The 16,376-nt window shown below is 46.2% G+C and overlaps 1 protein-coding gene across 3 annotated transcripts in view; it reads right to left on the bottom strand.

Moving 5' to 3' along the window:
- nedd4a (NEDD4 E3 ubiquitin protein ligase a) overlaps window positions 1–5,958 on the bottom strand; it is a 168,867-nt gene extending 162,909 nt beyond the window's left edge. For 2 of the 3 annotated variants that reach the window (XM_038812912.1, XM_038812911.1), the window contains exons 1-2: window positions 5,666–5,958; window positions 5,189–5,262 (exon numbers count right to left, since the gene is read on the bottom strand). Coding sequence is in view for 1 of the 3 variants with exons in the window: in XM_038812911.1 (XP_038668839.1) it covers window positions 5,189–5,262; window positions 5,666–5,707 (116 nt within the window). In the remaining 2 variants the exon portion in view is untranslated. The remainder of the gene's footprint in view (window positions 1–5,188; window positions 5,263–5,665) is intronic. The other variant, XM_038812913.1, reaches the window with a different exon arrangement.
- Window positions 5,959–16,376: the final 10,418 nt, after the last annotated feature.

Raw genomic sequence — 16,376 nt, 5'->3', positions numbered from 1 at the left:
TATAGAAAACTCCCAACAGGGTGACCTCTCCTTTCCTGTTTCTAATCTCAGCCCATACTACCTCAGAAGAAGAGTCCCCATCTAGCATCCTTTCCACCACCGTAATACTGTCCTTGACTAGCAGCGCCACACCTCCCCCTCTTTTGCCCCCTTCTCTGAGCTTACTAAAACACCTAAACCCCGGAACCTGCAACAACCATTCCTGTCCCTGCTCTATCCATGTCTCTGAAATGGCCACAACATCGAAGTCCCAGGTACCAACCCATGCTGCCAGTTCCCCTACCTTATTTCGTATACTCCTGGCATTGAAGTAGACACACTTCAAACCACCTACCTGAACACTGGCACCCTCCTGCGAAGTCAAATCTGTGCTCCTGACCTCTATACTCTCAATCTCCCGTACCCCAAAACTACAATCCAGGTTCCCATGCCCCTGCTGAATTAGTTTAAACCCCCCCAAAGAGCACTAACAAATCTCCCCCCCAGGATATTGGTGCCCCTCAGGTTCAGATGTAGACCATCCTGTCTATAGAGGTCCCACCTTCCCCAGAAAGAGCCCCAGTTATCCAGAAATCTGAATCCCTCCCGCCTGCACCATCCCTGTAGCCACGTGTTTAATTGCTCTCTCTCCCTATTCCTCATCTCACTATCACGTGGCACGGGCAACAACCCAGAGATAACAACTCTGTTTGTTCTCGCTCTGAGCTTCCATCCTAGCTCCCTAAAGGCCTGCCTGACATCCTTGTCCCCTTTCCTACCTATGTCGTTAGTGCCAATGTGGACTACGACTTGGGGCTGCTCCCCCTCCCCCTTAAGGACCCGGAAAACACGATCCGAGACATCACGTACCCTTGCACCTGGGAGGCAACATACCAAACGTGAGTCTCTCTCGCTCCCACAAAATCTCCTATCTGTGCCCCTGACTATTGAGTCCCCAATTACTAATATTCTACTCCTTTCCCCCCTTCCCTTCTGAGCAACAGGGACAGACTCCGTGCCAGAGGCCCGTACCCCATGGCTTACCCCTGGTAAGTCGTCCCCCCCACAAGTATCCAAAACGGTATACTTGTTACTCAGGGGAACGACCGCAGGGGGTCCCTGCACTGACTGCTTCTTCCCAGTCCCTCTTACAGTTACCCATCTATCTCCAGTCTTTGGTGTAACTACTTCCCTGAAGCTCCTATCTATGACCCCCTCTGCCTCCCGAATGATCCGAAGTTCACTGACATTTTACTTTTAAAGAACTTAATGATCCCCATCTTTGCAGACTGTTCTCACCCTACAACCCCCTGCAATCTCTGAAGTCCTGCAACTCTGGCCTCTTGTACATCCTCAATTTTCAGCATTCTGAAGACCATGGTTGCCATTGCCTGGGCCCCAATATCTGGAATTCTCTCATTCAACCTCTCAATTTCTATACCTTACTTCAACATTGAGATGCATCTTAAAGCTTATTTCATTGTCCAGGGATTTTTCGTGGTTGTCCCCTAATATCTTCTGTTTTGGGGCAGCATGGTGGTTAGCATAAATGCTTCACAGCTCCAGGGTCCCAGGTTCGATTCCCGGCTGGGTCACTGTCTGTGCGGAGTCTGCACGTCCTCCCCATGTGTGTGTGGGCTTCCTCCCACAGTCCAAAGATGTGCGGGTTAGGTGGATTGGCCATGCTAAATTGCCCGTAGTGTCCTAAAAAGTAAGGTTAAGGGGGAGGGGTTATTGGGTTACGGGTATAGGGTGGATACGTGGGTTTGAGTAGGGTGATCATTGCTCGGCACAACATTGAGGGCCGAAGGGCCTGTTCTGTGCTGTACTGTTCTAAGATTCTAAGATCTCTATATGTGGTGTCAAATTTGTTTGAGAACGCTCATTGGAAGCGCCTCGAGATCGTAGAATCCCTACAGTGCAGAAGGAGGCTCACTGAGTGTGCACCAACCCTTGGAAAGATGTTTAATTACATTCAGTTCGTGATATAAATCAAAATTTATCACCTCTAAAAGGAGATAATACTTGAGGGAGAGTGAAAGAGACCGAAAGAGAGAGGGAAAGAGAAATATATGAGAGTTGGACATGTTTCTGTCTGGAGCGAAGATCTCCTCATACAAGAGGCATCCTGTAATACAGGTTTGTGATGCGGAGCAATGCCAACAGCATGGGTTCAATTCTCATGCCGGCTGAGGTTAGTTATGAAGGCCCCGCCTTCTCAAACCTGCCCCTCGGCCGAGGTGCGGTGACCCTCGGGTTAAATCACCACCAGTGATTTTTTTTTTTTTAAAAAGGGAAGAGCAGCCTGTGGTCCTCTGGAGATTTAATTTCATTATAAATCAGGATTATGGTGCCGAGTCCAGAGTGTCAGAAGATCCGGGAGTCCAGGGGGCTAGAGAGGCTTGCGTCTTGGTCTTTGCCTCCCCAGTAGCCCGGAGACGGATATTGCTAGCGTGGAGGGACTCGAAGCCCCCAAAATCTGAGACCTGGGTTAGCAACATGGCTGGGTTTCTCAGTCTTGAGAAAATCAAGTTCGCCCAAGAGGGTCAACGCTAGGGTTTGTACGGAGGTGGCAGCCATTTGACGACTTCTTTGGGGAAAATTAACTGTCAGCAGAGGCAAAAATCTAAAGAGGGCGGGGGGGGGGGGGGGAATTGGGCTATTTTCTTTTAAGGGTAGGAGGGACTTCTTAGGGATGGAAACGATGGACGTACTAAGTTTATATTTGGATTTGCTTTCTTTTCTGTTGTTCATATTATTATAAAATTACAAATACCTTAATAAAATGTTTGTTTTTTTTATTAAAATGTCAGGATCATTCAGGTCCCTTGATGGAATTCCATTACCCAAGAAGTCATGAAGCATTTTTTTCTGCTTCATTGGACTGGTTTTCCATGTTCCTATGTTTTCTGTTTGGTTTGTCACCTCACCCAGGAGATTAAATGGCCATCAATTGCTAGCCAATTCCTGCAACAATATATCCAGGCACTACAAAGATATGGGACAGGTTAGATTACCCGTCTGCTATTTTTATATATTCATTCAGACCAGTGGTATTAGCCAGAAAAATGGATATGCTAATGATGACATATGACATAGACACAATATACTCAGCACCAGGGTCAATGATGCTAAAAGCTCCTGGATGTGTTGGCAGGGTCAATGGCTATCAATAGTAAACTGCACAAGACATCCAACAGCACACAAAAGACAGAACAGAGTGAATGGCCAGACATTTTTGTTGTACATTGCATGGTAAAGCATGGGGAAAGGGAAAACAAATTGGAAGTGGCGACCAAATGCTTCCTCAAGGTGATTGGAGTTATTGTTAAAACGATTGAGATGTTGGACAGAGATCCTGAAATGTCCAAGAAACTGAAGGCTCACCCACCAGATGGAAATGAGCACAGAGGGGAATTAAAGATCAAAGAGGAATTAGAACGAGAGCGAGAGAGCAGATGCTAAAGTAGAATGGGATGAGTGTTAAAGCCACCTGTCAGGATACAAATTTAAACGTAACGCAATGGAGTACAAGAATCCAATGTTGGCCAGAGAGGCTGGGAACCAATGGATGAGAGAAAACATGATACAGGTGATGGAAACTAGAAAAACAGAAGAAAAATACAATGGTGTGGCTGAATATAAAAACAACAAATCCTTTGCTACGATGAATATATTGAGGGAACAAGAAAGGTAGAAATAAGCTGTCTCAGCGATGAAATATTCGGTTTAAAGCTCAGCTAAAGGTTGAGTGGGGACGCCAAGACTTTGTGCCACATCTGGGAAGGATGGCAATAATTATTAGTTGTTATTCAACCTTCACTTGCAACTTGACATCAGCCACACAGTGTGACAGTATGGTGAGCGTCGAGGAATTAAGAGGTGTGGTGAGGATGTGGTCAGCACTTAAGAGGATAAATGTAAATTTCATCTACAGAAGTACTTCAGTGAACGAGTGGTAAAGCTATGCAACAAACTCCCTTAGGGAGCTGGTGTAAGCAGAGAGTGCTGATGCAATGAAAGGCAAATTAGATAAGATTTTTTCAGAAAATAAATATTGGAGGATACAATGATCAACTTCAGTCATGACTTCTGGTGGTTCTGGTCCAATGCTTTATAAAGTTTTCCACTACTAGGGGTTTCCTCAATTCATATTTAATGGATAGAGAATGATTGCCATACAACTCCATTATCATTGTACTTTGACATCACCACAATGGAAGAAGGCAAATTAGATGGTCTTTATTTTCCAGGAGAGGGGTACAGTTGGATATTCAGAACCAATAGCAATGACAGCAGGCTCATAACTAGGCTACAAATTTCATTGGGATTTGCTTCTTATATTAAAAAGGTACCACACCTGGAGAATGACTGAACATCCTAATAAACCATCACCAAGTGTCAGACAACTGTGGATCACGTTTCAAAGATCAGTAACAAAACTGAACTCACAAACTGGTCATGAAATCTGAAATCCAGCGCCGCCTTTAAATTTGGCATGCAAGATGACAAAGTTCAAGGGGTCAATGACAAGTGAATCATGTTCAGACAGGCAGTTCAGAAATGCCTGGGTTGGAGGGGAGGGAGACGACCTGTACAAAGCCGTCACACAAGGAATACAAAAGAAACAGATTGTTGACTTCCTATAGGATGGGCAGTAAGCAGGTCTTTAAAAGTATTCGATATCCCTCCCCCCCCCCCCCAAATTTCTGGCTCGGTATTATTGTTAAATGGCTGGTGGCTCAGAGAATGGAGAACAGAGCATACCTGTACAGAACTCACCCACCCACCCACATCATTCATTTGGTTATACCTCATACTCACATGATATTGAGTAATTAGTCATTCAGTATCAATGCTGTGACGTTAATAGAGTTTACTATTACATAATTGTGAAATAAATCAATTAAGTTAATCATTATGCAACCACAATACTAAACTATAGACGATTAGAACATTCAGAATCAGTATGGGGGGGGGGGGGGGGGGCAACTCCCAACCTTTACAAACCACGAAAAAAAAATGCATATTCCTCTGCTCTTTAATTGTGACATTTTGCCTGTCCACTCATCAGCAGTCGCTGTTGTCCCTTGCCCCCCCCCCCACCAAAAAAATCAGGGACACACGAGTTTCCAACTCTTTGGCCCAGTCAAATGTGTCCAGCGCGAGAATAGATAGAGCCCTGTCCCGTACCAACACCCAGACCTACCTAGCTCCCAAAATATCCTTCTTCGCAAGGCCGATTCCAGCGAAAATTTTCACTCGCAGAATTCGACAGCCTTCCTGCAAGACACAAAACACACTCGGTGAACACAAAGGCTCCTGACGAGATCCGAATTGGCAAGGTATATAGATATATATATTTTTCTCTCTATTTAAAGGGAGGGCGGCCTCGGCCGCTTCGAATCCTGAAGCAACCAGCCCCATGCTACGGGGAATTTGGGAAGCGAGTGCCCTTGTTTTAGGCCCAAATTCCGGTCTGAGGAGACTTTCGCTTCGCCGCGGGTAGCTCTCCTGTAGCGGGCAGCTGTCCACTCACTGGCAACCCGGGCACTGGGCGGTGAGGCGGGGCGGTGAGGCGGGGGGGGGAGGGGGTGATTTTCCTGGACATGACCAAGCTTAACCTGACAAAAGTTGCAACCGATTCTCCACATTTTGCCTAAAACAACAATAAAGGAGAATTTACCTCCTCGGTGGGCAGCCCGCGCACTTCAGGGAATGATGCCATCTCCGCCGATGAGGAAAAAAAACAAGAAAGGGGGTTTAAAAAATCGGCTGGGGAATAGACGCTCGATGGATTTGGGTAAACGTTAACCCCGCTGCTGGATAGGCTCCTATTCCTTTGAAATAAAAATCGTGTCTCTGTCTTTTATATTTGCACCCCCCCACTCAAGAGGGGAAATCTGGGGTTTCACTTGCACATTCCCCGCCCCCAGTTCCGCTCTGAGGAAACTTCCTGAGTGAAGCCCCAGCCACTGAGAGGGATCACGGTTACATCAGTGTCCTAAGCAGCCACTCAACTACCTCCTGGCCATCACGTGGTTGAGCCACTCTGTTACTGAAGCTTCAGTGGCAGCAACATTTAAAGTAACAAAGTAGCCGCGGCTAAGTTGCCTCTGTGCTCCGCCTGGACACATTGTAACTTTCGCCCACCGCACATTTGCAACATGACCGGTGTCCGTAGTTTGAAAAGAATTGTACTCCCTCTATTGAAATTCATGATGTGGAGATGCCGGCGTTGGACTGGGGTGAGCACAGTAAGAAGTCTTACAACACCAGGTTAAAGTCCAACAGGTTTGTTTCAAACACGAGCTTTCGGAGCACGGCTCCTTCTTCACCTGAAGAAGGAGCCGTGCTCCGAAAGCTCGTGTTTGAAACAAACCTGTTGGACTTTAACCTGGTGTTGTAAGACTTCTTACTGTATTGAAATTCAGTATGTAATACTGAATTGAAGCCCCTCACTGCCCATCTTTACCTCTGGAGAAAATATGACCCGCTGTTGTAACAATTTGAAGTGTTTTCGTAATTTTCCTTCAGAGATTTTATTATTTTTTTTGTGTGGGGGGGGGGGGGGGGAGAACCTATGCCTTTTCAATACCACCATTGAGCCACTCAATTTTAACTCATTGAGATAACTCAACAGGAGACACCAGCAAGGTATATTTATTTGGTGCCCTTAACGTGAGGCAGCACGGTGGCACAGTGGTTAGCACAGTTGCTGCACTGTTCCAGGGTCCCAGGTTCGATTCCCGGCTTGGGCCACTGTCTGCAGGTTCTCCCCGTGTCTGCATGTTTCCTCCCACAGTCCAAAGTTGTGCGGCTTAGGTGGATTGGGCGTGCTAAATTTTTCTTCGTGTCCAAAATAATTAAGTGGGTTACGGGAATAGGGTGGAGGCGTGGGTTGAGTAGAGTTCTCTTCCCGAGGGCCGGTGCAGACTCGATGGGCGGAATGGCCTCTTTCGGCACTGTAAATTCCATGATAATTGATGAAACGCCCCACATGGATGTTATGAACCGAAGACTGTCCCAGTCACAAATTTGATTTAAGGTCAGATGACCCAAACCTTGGTCGAAGATGTAGATTGTCTGGGCAGCACGTAGTGGTTAGCACTGCTACCTCAAGGTGCAGAGGACCAGGGTTCGCTCCGTGTCCATGTGGAGTTTGCACATTCTCCCTGTGTCTGAGTGGGTCTCACCTCCACAATCCAAAGATGTGCAGGGTAGGTAGATTGGCCACGCTAAATTGTCCCTTAATTTGAATTTTTTTTTTTAAGATATAGGTTGTCTGAAAGGGAAATTCAGGCAGTGAGGTGCAGGGATGGAATTCCAGAACATGGGGCCCAAACAACTGAAGGAAAGATTTCACAACCACCAGAAATTACAGTCTTTGAGGTACTTTTAGAAGCTGTCGTGTAGGAAACGCGACAAACAAGTTAGAATCATAGAATTTACAGTGCAGAAGGAGGCCATTCAGCCCATCGAGTCTGCACTGGCTCTTGGAAAGATAACCCTACCCAAGGTCAGCACCTCCACCCTATCCCCATAACCCAGTAACCCCACCCAACACTAAGGGCAATTTTGGACACTAAGGGCAATTTATCATGGCCAATCCACCTAACCTGCACATCTTTGGACTGTGGGAGGAAACCGGAGCACCCGGAGGAAACCCACGCACACACGGGGAGGATGTGCCGACTCCGCACAGACAGTGACCCAAGCCTGAATCGAACCTGGGACCCTGGAGCTGTGAAGCGATTGTGCTATCCACAATGCTACCGTGCACAACAACAAACTCCCATAAACAGCAATATAACAACCGGATAAACTTCTTTTGTTATGTTGAGGAATAAATATTAGCAAAGACACCAAGAATAACTCCCCTGTACGATCGGATCTTTTCTATTCACCAAGGCAGTTGAATTAAAGTCTCATCCAGACAGTAATTATCGGTCAGCATTTGTAAAGATTGACAAATCTGGGCATAAACTCTGGATTATGATGTAGGATCTGCGTCTGAAGTTTGGATTCTGTCAAATTATTTACTTTTTAAAAAATTATACACTGATACATTTACTGACTGTATTCCAGTATCATCTGTTTTTATATTTAATTTAAACTAGTTTGGCTCCTCTGACATTATTCATAAACAAAAGCAAAATGCTAAGATTCCTGTAACTGTCTCTAAACGTAATCACTTTGTGTCTTTGTTCTCAGGCTAATGGAACCAAATTTTGCAACGCAGTCGTGTGTGTACAGGGAGTATATATAGTAGGGGGCTAAGTATGCAGCCTTGCGGGGCCCCAGTATTGAGGACTATTGTGGGGAGGTATTGTTGTTTATTCTTACTGATTGTCGTCTGTGGATGAGAAAGTCAAAGATCCAGTTGCAGAGTGCAGAGGAGCCAAATCCTAGGTTTTGGAGCTTTGACATGAGCTTGGCTGAGATTATGGTGTTGAAGGCGATTGAGCGGTTGGGGAACAAACGTATTGCTTTCTTTGGCATGCAGGCATCCATACATTTGCTGATGAGTAGTTAAAACAATTGCATGTAGTATCTTCCTACTGTATGGGCATTCTGCTTATAGTTCAAAATTGTTTCATGATTTTTGAAGCCATTTTGAAACCATGTGTTTATGGAGCGAGATTACATGCATGCATTTAGTTTGTGCCCTGCCCCCATGGAACATTGCGGATTGCAGATTAAGGAAGTTTAATTGTGCCTGGTCCCTGCTAATTAGGTAAGGAAACAGGGATGTATAGGTCCAGCCTGCAGTAATGCATTCACAGTGGTTTAAGTCATTGCCTAGCCATGGTTGGGACTTTGTACCTGAATGGGATAGGAGAATGAAGGTTTAAGTACGAGTCTCAAAGAGCGATTATTTGGTATTTCTCCTGCTCCTTGTGGAGGCCAAACGTTAATTCTATTTGCGGCATAATCTACTGATGCTTTGGCAAATTGTTTGTTGTGGGAAATGCTATATTCCATGACAATAAGGGAATGCAGTTCATCTTCCAGCAGCTAGTAGCAAAAACTATGTTTTCTGCTTATTGTGGATGCACTCATTCTCCATCAGAGATGACAAGAAACATTGGATTGAGCCCTCTGGAATTACAAGGCTAGACATGGTTTGTTTTGTCTCTTCTCTGACCACCCCAATATAATTGTATTTGGAACATAGTATCCCTTTCATAAATCTGGCCTGGTTATGTTTAACAAATCTGTTGAGACATTGTTGAGGATAGAGAAAGGGGAACTAGTGATGTAGTATATTTTGATTTTCAGGAAGCATTCAATAAAGATGCCTTTTTTCTTCCTTATTTGTCCCTTGAGGCAAAGGTAATGATCATAGAACTTACAGTGCAGAAGGAGGCCATTTGGCCCATCGAGTCTGCACCGGCTCTTTTGTTTTGAAAGAGCACCCTACCCAGGCCCACATCTCCATCCTACCCCCATAACCCAGTAACCCCATCCAACACTAAGGGCAATTTTGGACACTAAGGGCAATTTAGCATGGCCAATTCACCTAACCTGCACATCTTTGGACTGTGGGAGGAAACCGGAGCACCCGGAGGAAACCCACACACACACACGGGGAGAACGTGCAAACTCCGCACAGACAGTGACCCAAGCCGGGAATTGAACCTGGGACCATGGAGCTTTGAAGCAATTGTGCTAACCACTATGCTACCGTGTATCATCTGCAGTTTCATAGGGTTCCATTTGTTAGGATGCTGGGCCAGGCCCCAACTTTCATTAGATTACCAGACAATAACCCCAAATGATTTTTCAATTTGTAAAACTGAGAAGAGGATACTCCACCCCAGGTGTGATGATTCTGAGTAATAGGTATCTTCTATGATAATTACAGATGGCATAATTGAAACAAACTTTAATTTAAACACAGAATTAACCATATTAATATCAAAGAAATAACTTTACAATTAACAGCTGAACAGTTCTTAAATAAAAGAAAGACTTGCTACACTTGCCACTAATTTCAATTAAGCAACCCAATACAGTTTAAATGCCACTTTAACAAAACCGTTTACTTGCTTACCTATGCAGAACTTTGGAGAGAGCCTTTCAAGAGCAGATCAGGCACACTTCTGCTAAATCTAACAGTATTTGGCAAAATTGCTGTTTAGCTTAAAATCCTAGATCAGACTGCAAAACTACAGACAGACCTGGCTCCTCCCATTAATTACACCATCTGTATTTCACTAAGCTCCCCACCCCACCCCACCCCACCGGCACCCCCTTTGTTTCTGGATGAAAACAGGTCTGTAAAGAATGTTTATGAACTTCTTCCACGTGCCGTGGAATCTCTCCTCACATCTTTTATCGAGAATTTTATCTTTTCTAGTTGCAGGAATTCGGCCAAGTCTGAGAGCCACTCTGAGGCCCTGGGTGGCACTGTCGACTTCCAGCCTAGCAGAAGTCTCCGCCTGGCAATCAGTGAGGCAAAGACCAGGGCATCTGCCCCTTCCCTGTCCAGAGCTCTGGATGCTCTGACACCCCAAAGACAAGCACAGATGGGCACGGCTCCATCTCAACCCCCACCACCCTGGACATGGCCTCAAAAAAGGCCACCCAGAACACTCAGAGTCTGAGGCAGGACCAGAACATGTAGGTGTCATTGGCTGGGCCCACCCGGACACTGCTCACACTTACCCCCCACCTCAGGGAAGAATTTGCCCATGCGTATTTTAGTAAGGTGCGCTCTGTGCACCACCTTGAGCTGCATCAGGCTTAGTCCGGCGCAGGAGGAGTTGGAACTCCTTGCGGAGAAAGTCACACAGATGCAGGTACCTGATCTCATTCCTTATCGGGAGTTGGATCCTCTCCAAGATTTCCCCCAGGGTCGCCAGTCTATTGTCCATGTACATGTCCTTCACTCTCAGTGCCCCTCTGTCCTCCCTCCCTGTCCGAAATGTGGAGTCTATCCTCGCCGGTGTGAGCCTATGGTTTTTGCAGAAAGGAGACTCTATGGACATCTCGCCAAGTTTGAAATGGCACCTGAATTGGTTCCATGTCCTTAGTGTTGCCATTACCATTGGGCTCCTGGGGTTTGTGAAGAATTTGGGGATGAAGATCGGGAGTGATCTGAATATGAAGAGGAACCTTGGCAGTACGTTCATTTTAATCATCTGTACCCTTCCAGCTAGCAAAGGAGGGAGTGAATCCCATCTTTGCAGGAGCTTCTTCCAGGTATAGCCACTTGGATCCCCAGGTACCTGAACTTTGTCTGGGTCACTTTAAATGTTCTTCCAGCTCCTCAGAGAACCCGCTGTGGTACCATTTAGCACTGGCCTCCACAAATGTGGACAGGCGGTATGGCACCCAGGCGATGAAGGCCCCCAGGTGGTTGGCCTCTGGGCAGGGTGGTACCCAGACACCTTGTGCCTGCCAACTTGGCACTGCCAGGATGCCCAGTGGCACTTCCAGCTGGCATGGGTGCTGTCAGGATGCCAGGCTGGCAGTGCCAAGGTGCCCATGTGTCAGGTTGCCTGGGCTGGGGATCAGGCACCAGGGGTGCCCTGCACATGAGGTGGTGAGGTGGGGTGTGGTGGGGGGAGGGACCCCCGATTGGTAAGTTGGGCCATTGGGTGGGGGTCTGACGGCCGCAGTGGGAGTTTGAAGAGATCTACCATGCGGATCTAGTGAAGTCTCGCAACACTAAAACTCAGTAGAAATTTGAGTTAAACGTTTCGGATGCAAATAAGAAGCTTTTATTGCCTCTACTTGATTACAATTGAGAGAAATGTTTTTTTTTAATTTAGAGTACCCAATTCATTTTTTCTAATTAAGGGGTAATTTAGCATGTTCAATCCATCTACTTTGCACATCTTTGGGTTGTGGGGGTGAAACCCACGCAAACACGGGGAGAATGTGCAAACTCCACACGGACAGTGACCCAGAGCTATTGAGAGAAACTTAAATCTATTCTCAATAAAGTCCGGCTAGCAAAGGACATAAAGAGAAGTAACTTATAAACAATTTAACTTTCAACATAATACAGAAATGGTTTATTGCTTACGGCAAAACAGCTTGCATTTACTTCAAGAGTTAGAGTAGAAAAGTGAAAATATGAAAAGTTAGATCAAAGTATAGAATTATCCCGGAATAAAGATGGCTGTGTGGACCATCATTGTTTAAGGAGAATTTTATCAGTCTGAAGCCTTCTGTCTACACCTCTACGCCGTCCTAATTGGTTTGGGTGAGAATCAAATACATTTGATTCAATGGTCAACTATCAATCCTTTATGTGCAACATAAGTTCTGAATGTTTCATGTTTGAATATTTGCGTATTTTATGGAATGCGATTTTGTGCTATTATCAAGACTGTTTTTTTCTGGTTTTCTGCTGTCTTTGCTTTAGCCACATTCTGGACAACGGTGCCTTCATATTGCTACGGTGCTTACTTGACCTTAGGCGGTGGCAACCTTTTCTCGACTTTCTGGCTCAACGATAGATAGGGTACAGGGACAGTAGCAGCAGCAACCCGGGGGGGGGGGGGGGGGAGGGGGAGGGGAAAGGGGGGGGGGCAGACAATGACTATGTTTGTTTATTTAATTTTAATTTATTTTAAAGTTCTTTTGTTGTTCATTGGGGTTGGGGGGGTGGGGGGATGTGATACATGCGTCGATACGGTCTGGGGGTGTTACAGATATTATGGGTTATTTTGTTGCATTTCATTGTTTGTCGTTATGTTTTATATTTTCTGTAAAAAATTCCAATAAGAATTATATTTTTAAAAAAAAGAAGTATCTGAAGGCAACACAAGTGAAAATGGTCAAGCTTCTTGCGTGCAAAGAGCAGAGTAGGCAGGACTATTGCTCCATAGATTTTCAGTTTGGTAATCAGACTTACTCCACTCATACTTACCTGCTTGTCAGGAACGGAGGTCAGGAACTCCCAAATCCTGACTGTCTCTATACCTCCTGTGCATGCACAGGCTGGGACCAGGAAACGTGCACATTTTGGCATATTAACATCCTTCAGACCCAGGGCAAGCACTATGTGCCTTCGCCTGGAAGAAAAAAAAGAAGGGTGCAGAAATGTGGTTTAGCTGGCCAGGTGTGGAGCACCAGAGTCAAGAGGGTCAAGGAAAGGGGACAGGGAGAGATTCCACAAGGAAGTCCCAGGTAAGGAACAGAGACAGAGGACAGAAACAGGTCCCAGTTAAGTTTAAAAAAAGCAGTGAAAGAGGCTCCAATTAGAAAATGGGCTGCGGGGAGCAGATTTTAAGGGAGGTGGTCTTAGGAGAAGCCCTGGTTATTGAAGAGGGCTCAGGGGAAGCCCTGAAGATCCAAGAAGGCCGCCATAGTTTGGCGATTCCAACCTTTGGGCTGACGAGGCAAAGGTATCCCTTTGGAGCAAAGATAACCCTTTGGAGCAGTGGTGTTCTGCATGGCATAACTGAAGAGCTGAATTCATGCTTGAAAGTTGATGCTTGCATGCACACGGGAGCGCAGGGGAATGGAATATTGGCGAGATTGAAACCGTGAGGTGAGCTGCCATTAAAGCCATCCAAGTTAGAATCATAGAAAAGTTACAGCACAGAAGGAGGCCTATCTTGTCCATGCCAGCCTAGGACACTCAGGTGCCCCTTCTAATACCATCGTCCTGCATTCAGTCCATAGCGCTGTAGCTCAGAGAACTTACGGTGCAGGTCCAGGCACTTTTTAAAAGAGTTTAGGGTCTCTGTCTCCACCACCAACTCAAACCGTGAATTCTAGACTCCCACTGCCCTCTGTGTAAAAAAAAAAATCTTGCTCATGTCCCCTCCACACCTTCTGCCTCTTGTCTTGAATCTATGACCCCTGGTTCTAGAATTTTCAACCAAGGGAAACAATTTTATCCTGCCCACTCTAACTCTTCCCCTTATAATTTTGTACACCTTAATCACCTCAGCCTTCTTTGTTCCAAGGAAAATAACCCCAACCTATCTATGACTTTTGGAGAGAATTCCAAGGCGTGCTCTTTGAAGGTGAAGATTGGAAACCCTTGTGCGAAGGATACAGTTTTGTGAGATTGGTTGACTCCATAATACAGATGTGCCAGTGGGCTATTGCAAAATCCATGGAATCTGTTTTGGTTGCAGTTATTGTGTAGTGTAGCATGGTCAACTACAGTTGGCTTGTTAATTCACATGTACCCCATACTTATTGTGGATGTTAGAGTATAAGAAAGGTATTGGATATTGTTTTGTCCTTCTAACCTTGTGTGGTAAAGTTTAATTTTTGTTTGTTCAGAATCCATGGAATCTTGTGGGTTTCTTCATTTAGTAAGCATCTTTGATCTCAACTTTGTCTACTTTAAAACTTTATTGGTCTCCACTGTGCCACCGTGCTGCCCATCAATAGAAACAATTTGACAGAGTGTGATGCCAAGTTCTGATTATGGACTGAAATCTTGGGCTAAAGATAGGGCTTTCCTGGAACCATGTGACAGAATGGGCAACTTGCACGCAGGGAACGCTCAGGTGGACCGGGGAAAGTGCTACCGTGGGCAGGTGGCAGACTTTGTAAAAACGGTGTGGAGCACCAGAGCTCATCATAGAGCGAGTTGTCAACGTCATCCATCCCATGGACCAAACCCGCTGTTACTGCCAACTCAGGGCCCGCTCCCTGTAGTAAGGCAGGTAGGAATCACGGAGGAGGTTGCGAGGGGGGGGGGGGGAGTAGGTGCAGGGAGGGTGTTCATGGGAGGGGAAGCCGGCAGGCTCCCTAGTCTGTGAACCTGGAGGTGATTAGACTGTCCTGTGTGCGCCAGCCCAGGTGCAACAGTTGTGCGGCCTCTTGTGCCTGCCCGGGCCCGGTGTCCTGCCCATCCTTGCCCTTCTCCACGAGGCCTGGCGTTTATCCTCCTCCTCAAGCACTTTGCAGCCACGCAGAAGGCCACCAGGATGTGAGCGATCCTTCTAGCGCTATACTGGAGGGCCCCTCCAGATCGGTCCAGGCACCTGAACCGCATCTTCAGGATGTTGAACACTGCTCGTTCATGCCCCTGGTTGCAGCTTTGGTGTCATTGTAGTGAGTCTACGCATTTGTTTGTGGCCTCTGACATGTGAGAAATGCATTTTATGAAATGTTTTTGTCTTATCACATGGCTTCAATTATGTCATTGTGTGGGTGGAGCTGGGCTGTGGCTCTGGGTTTTACTTTCGCTTTGAGTTTGGACTGGTTTTGAACTGCACAGGTTGAAACAAGTGTTTCTCTGTTTTAATTTTAAAAGCTATTTCCAGACTTCTTGACAACTTAAAAGAGATAATTGCTTTCTGGAAGGAATTCAAACCTGCTGTTTGAAAAGGGGAACAGAGTATCACTAATAAGTCTTATACCAGTAAGAATGCCGTGTACTGGGTCACACCTTTAAAAAGGGATTTCTGGTTTTACTTGGATTTTGTTATTGAATTGGAACAGTTATGGGAGAATTCATTAAGGGTTATACATAAATTACTGTAGCTGTGTGGGGTCTTTATGTTTGTAATTGATAAAAATTCTTACTGTGTGTGTTTATACAAATGTTAACTAAATTTGTAGAATAAAGCTTGTTTTTTTTATTAAAAGCACCTAAGAACTCTGTTGAATAATGCCTGAAAGATAGACTCTTGTTCTTATTGTAACCAAAATCAATAAACAGTTATAGGTTAGGTGAACTCCATGATATACTTTGGAGTTTTCAAACCATGGCCCATAACACCTCCGGATGGGCATCATCAGCCAAGGCTGCAGCGCTTAACCCCTGTCACTGGGGTACACCGCGAAGAGGTCAGGAACCGTCGGGTGTGCCAGGATGAAGGCGTCGTACACACTGCCGCATATCAGGATCAGGCATGCATGATATGCAGCTGATGGTCACACACTACCTGCCGTTCATGGAATGCTATCTCTTTTGGTTTGTGAAGACCGACCCGTCATGGGCTGGTGCTCGTAGGGCGACAGGCATCCTGTCTCTGGACCTAGGGCATCCCGGCAATGATGGCGAACCCCACTGTCCGGGCATCCTGGTGGGGTCAGTCCACATTGAATTTGATATATTGTGCCCAGCAGGCATATAGGGCCTACGTGGCGGCGAGGATGCACCTGTACACAAAGGTCTGTGAGATCCCTAATGGTCCCCAATCAGCGCCTGGAAGGACCCCGTGGGATGAATGTTAAGGGCGAGCATCACCTCGACGGCCACCGGGGGCAGGTATACCCCCCACGCTGCCAGATGCGCCATGATCTGGCAGATATGTCACATTGTCCCCTGCCAAATGGCAGCACGCTCGGTCCGGCAGGTCCTCTAGTGACAGGCGCTGCCGGTACACAGGAGGCCTGATGCGGCGCCTCATTCCCACCTCCTCCGAGGCCTGTTGGGCAGCCAGCTCTCCATCCTCGCTGGCTGCCTC

Source organism: Scyliorhinus canicula, chromosome 12 (genome assembly GCF_902713615.1).
Source record: "Scyliorhinus canicula chromosome 12, sScyCan1.1, whole genome shotgun sequence".
NCBI classification, from domain to species: Eukaryota; Metazoa; Chordata; class Chondrichthyes; order Carcharhiniformes; family Scyliorhinidae; genus Scyliorhinus; species Scyliorhinus canicula.
The sequence above is the reverse complement of the archived record's forward strand: the minus strand, read 5'-3'. Positions and strand labels throughout refer to the sequence as shown.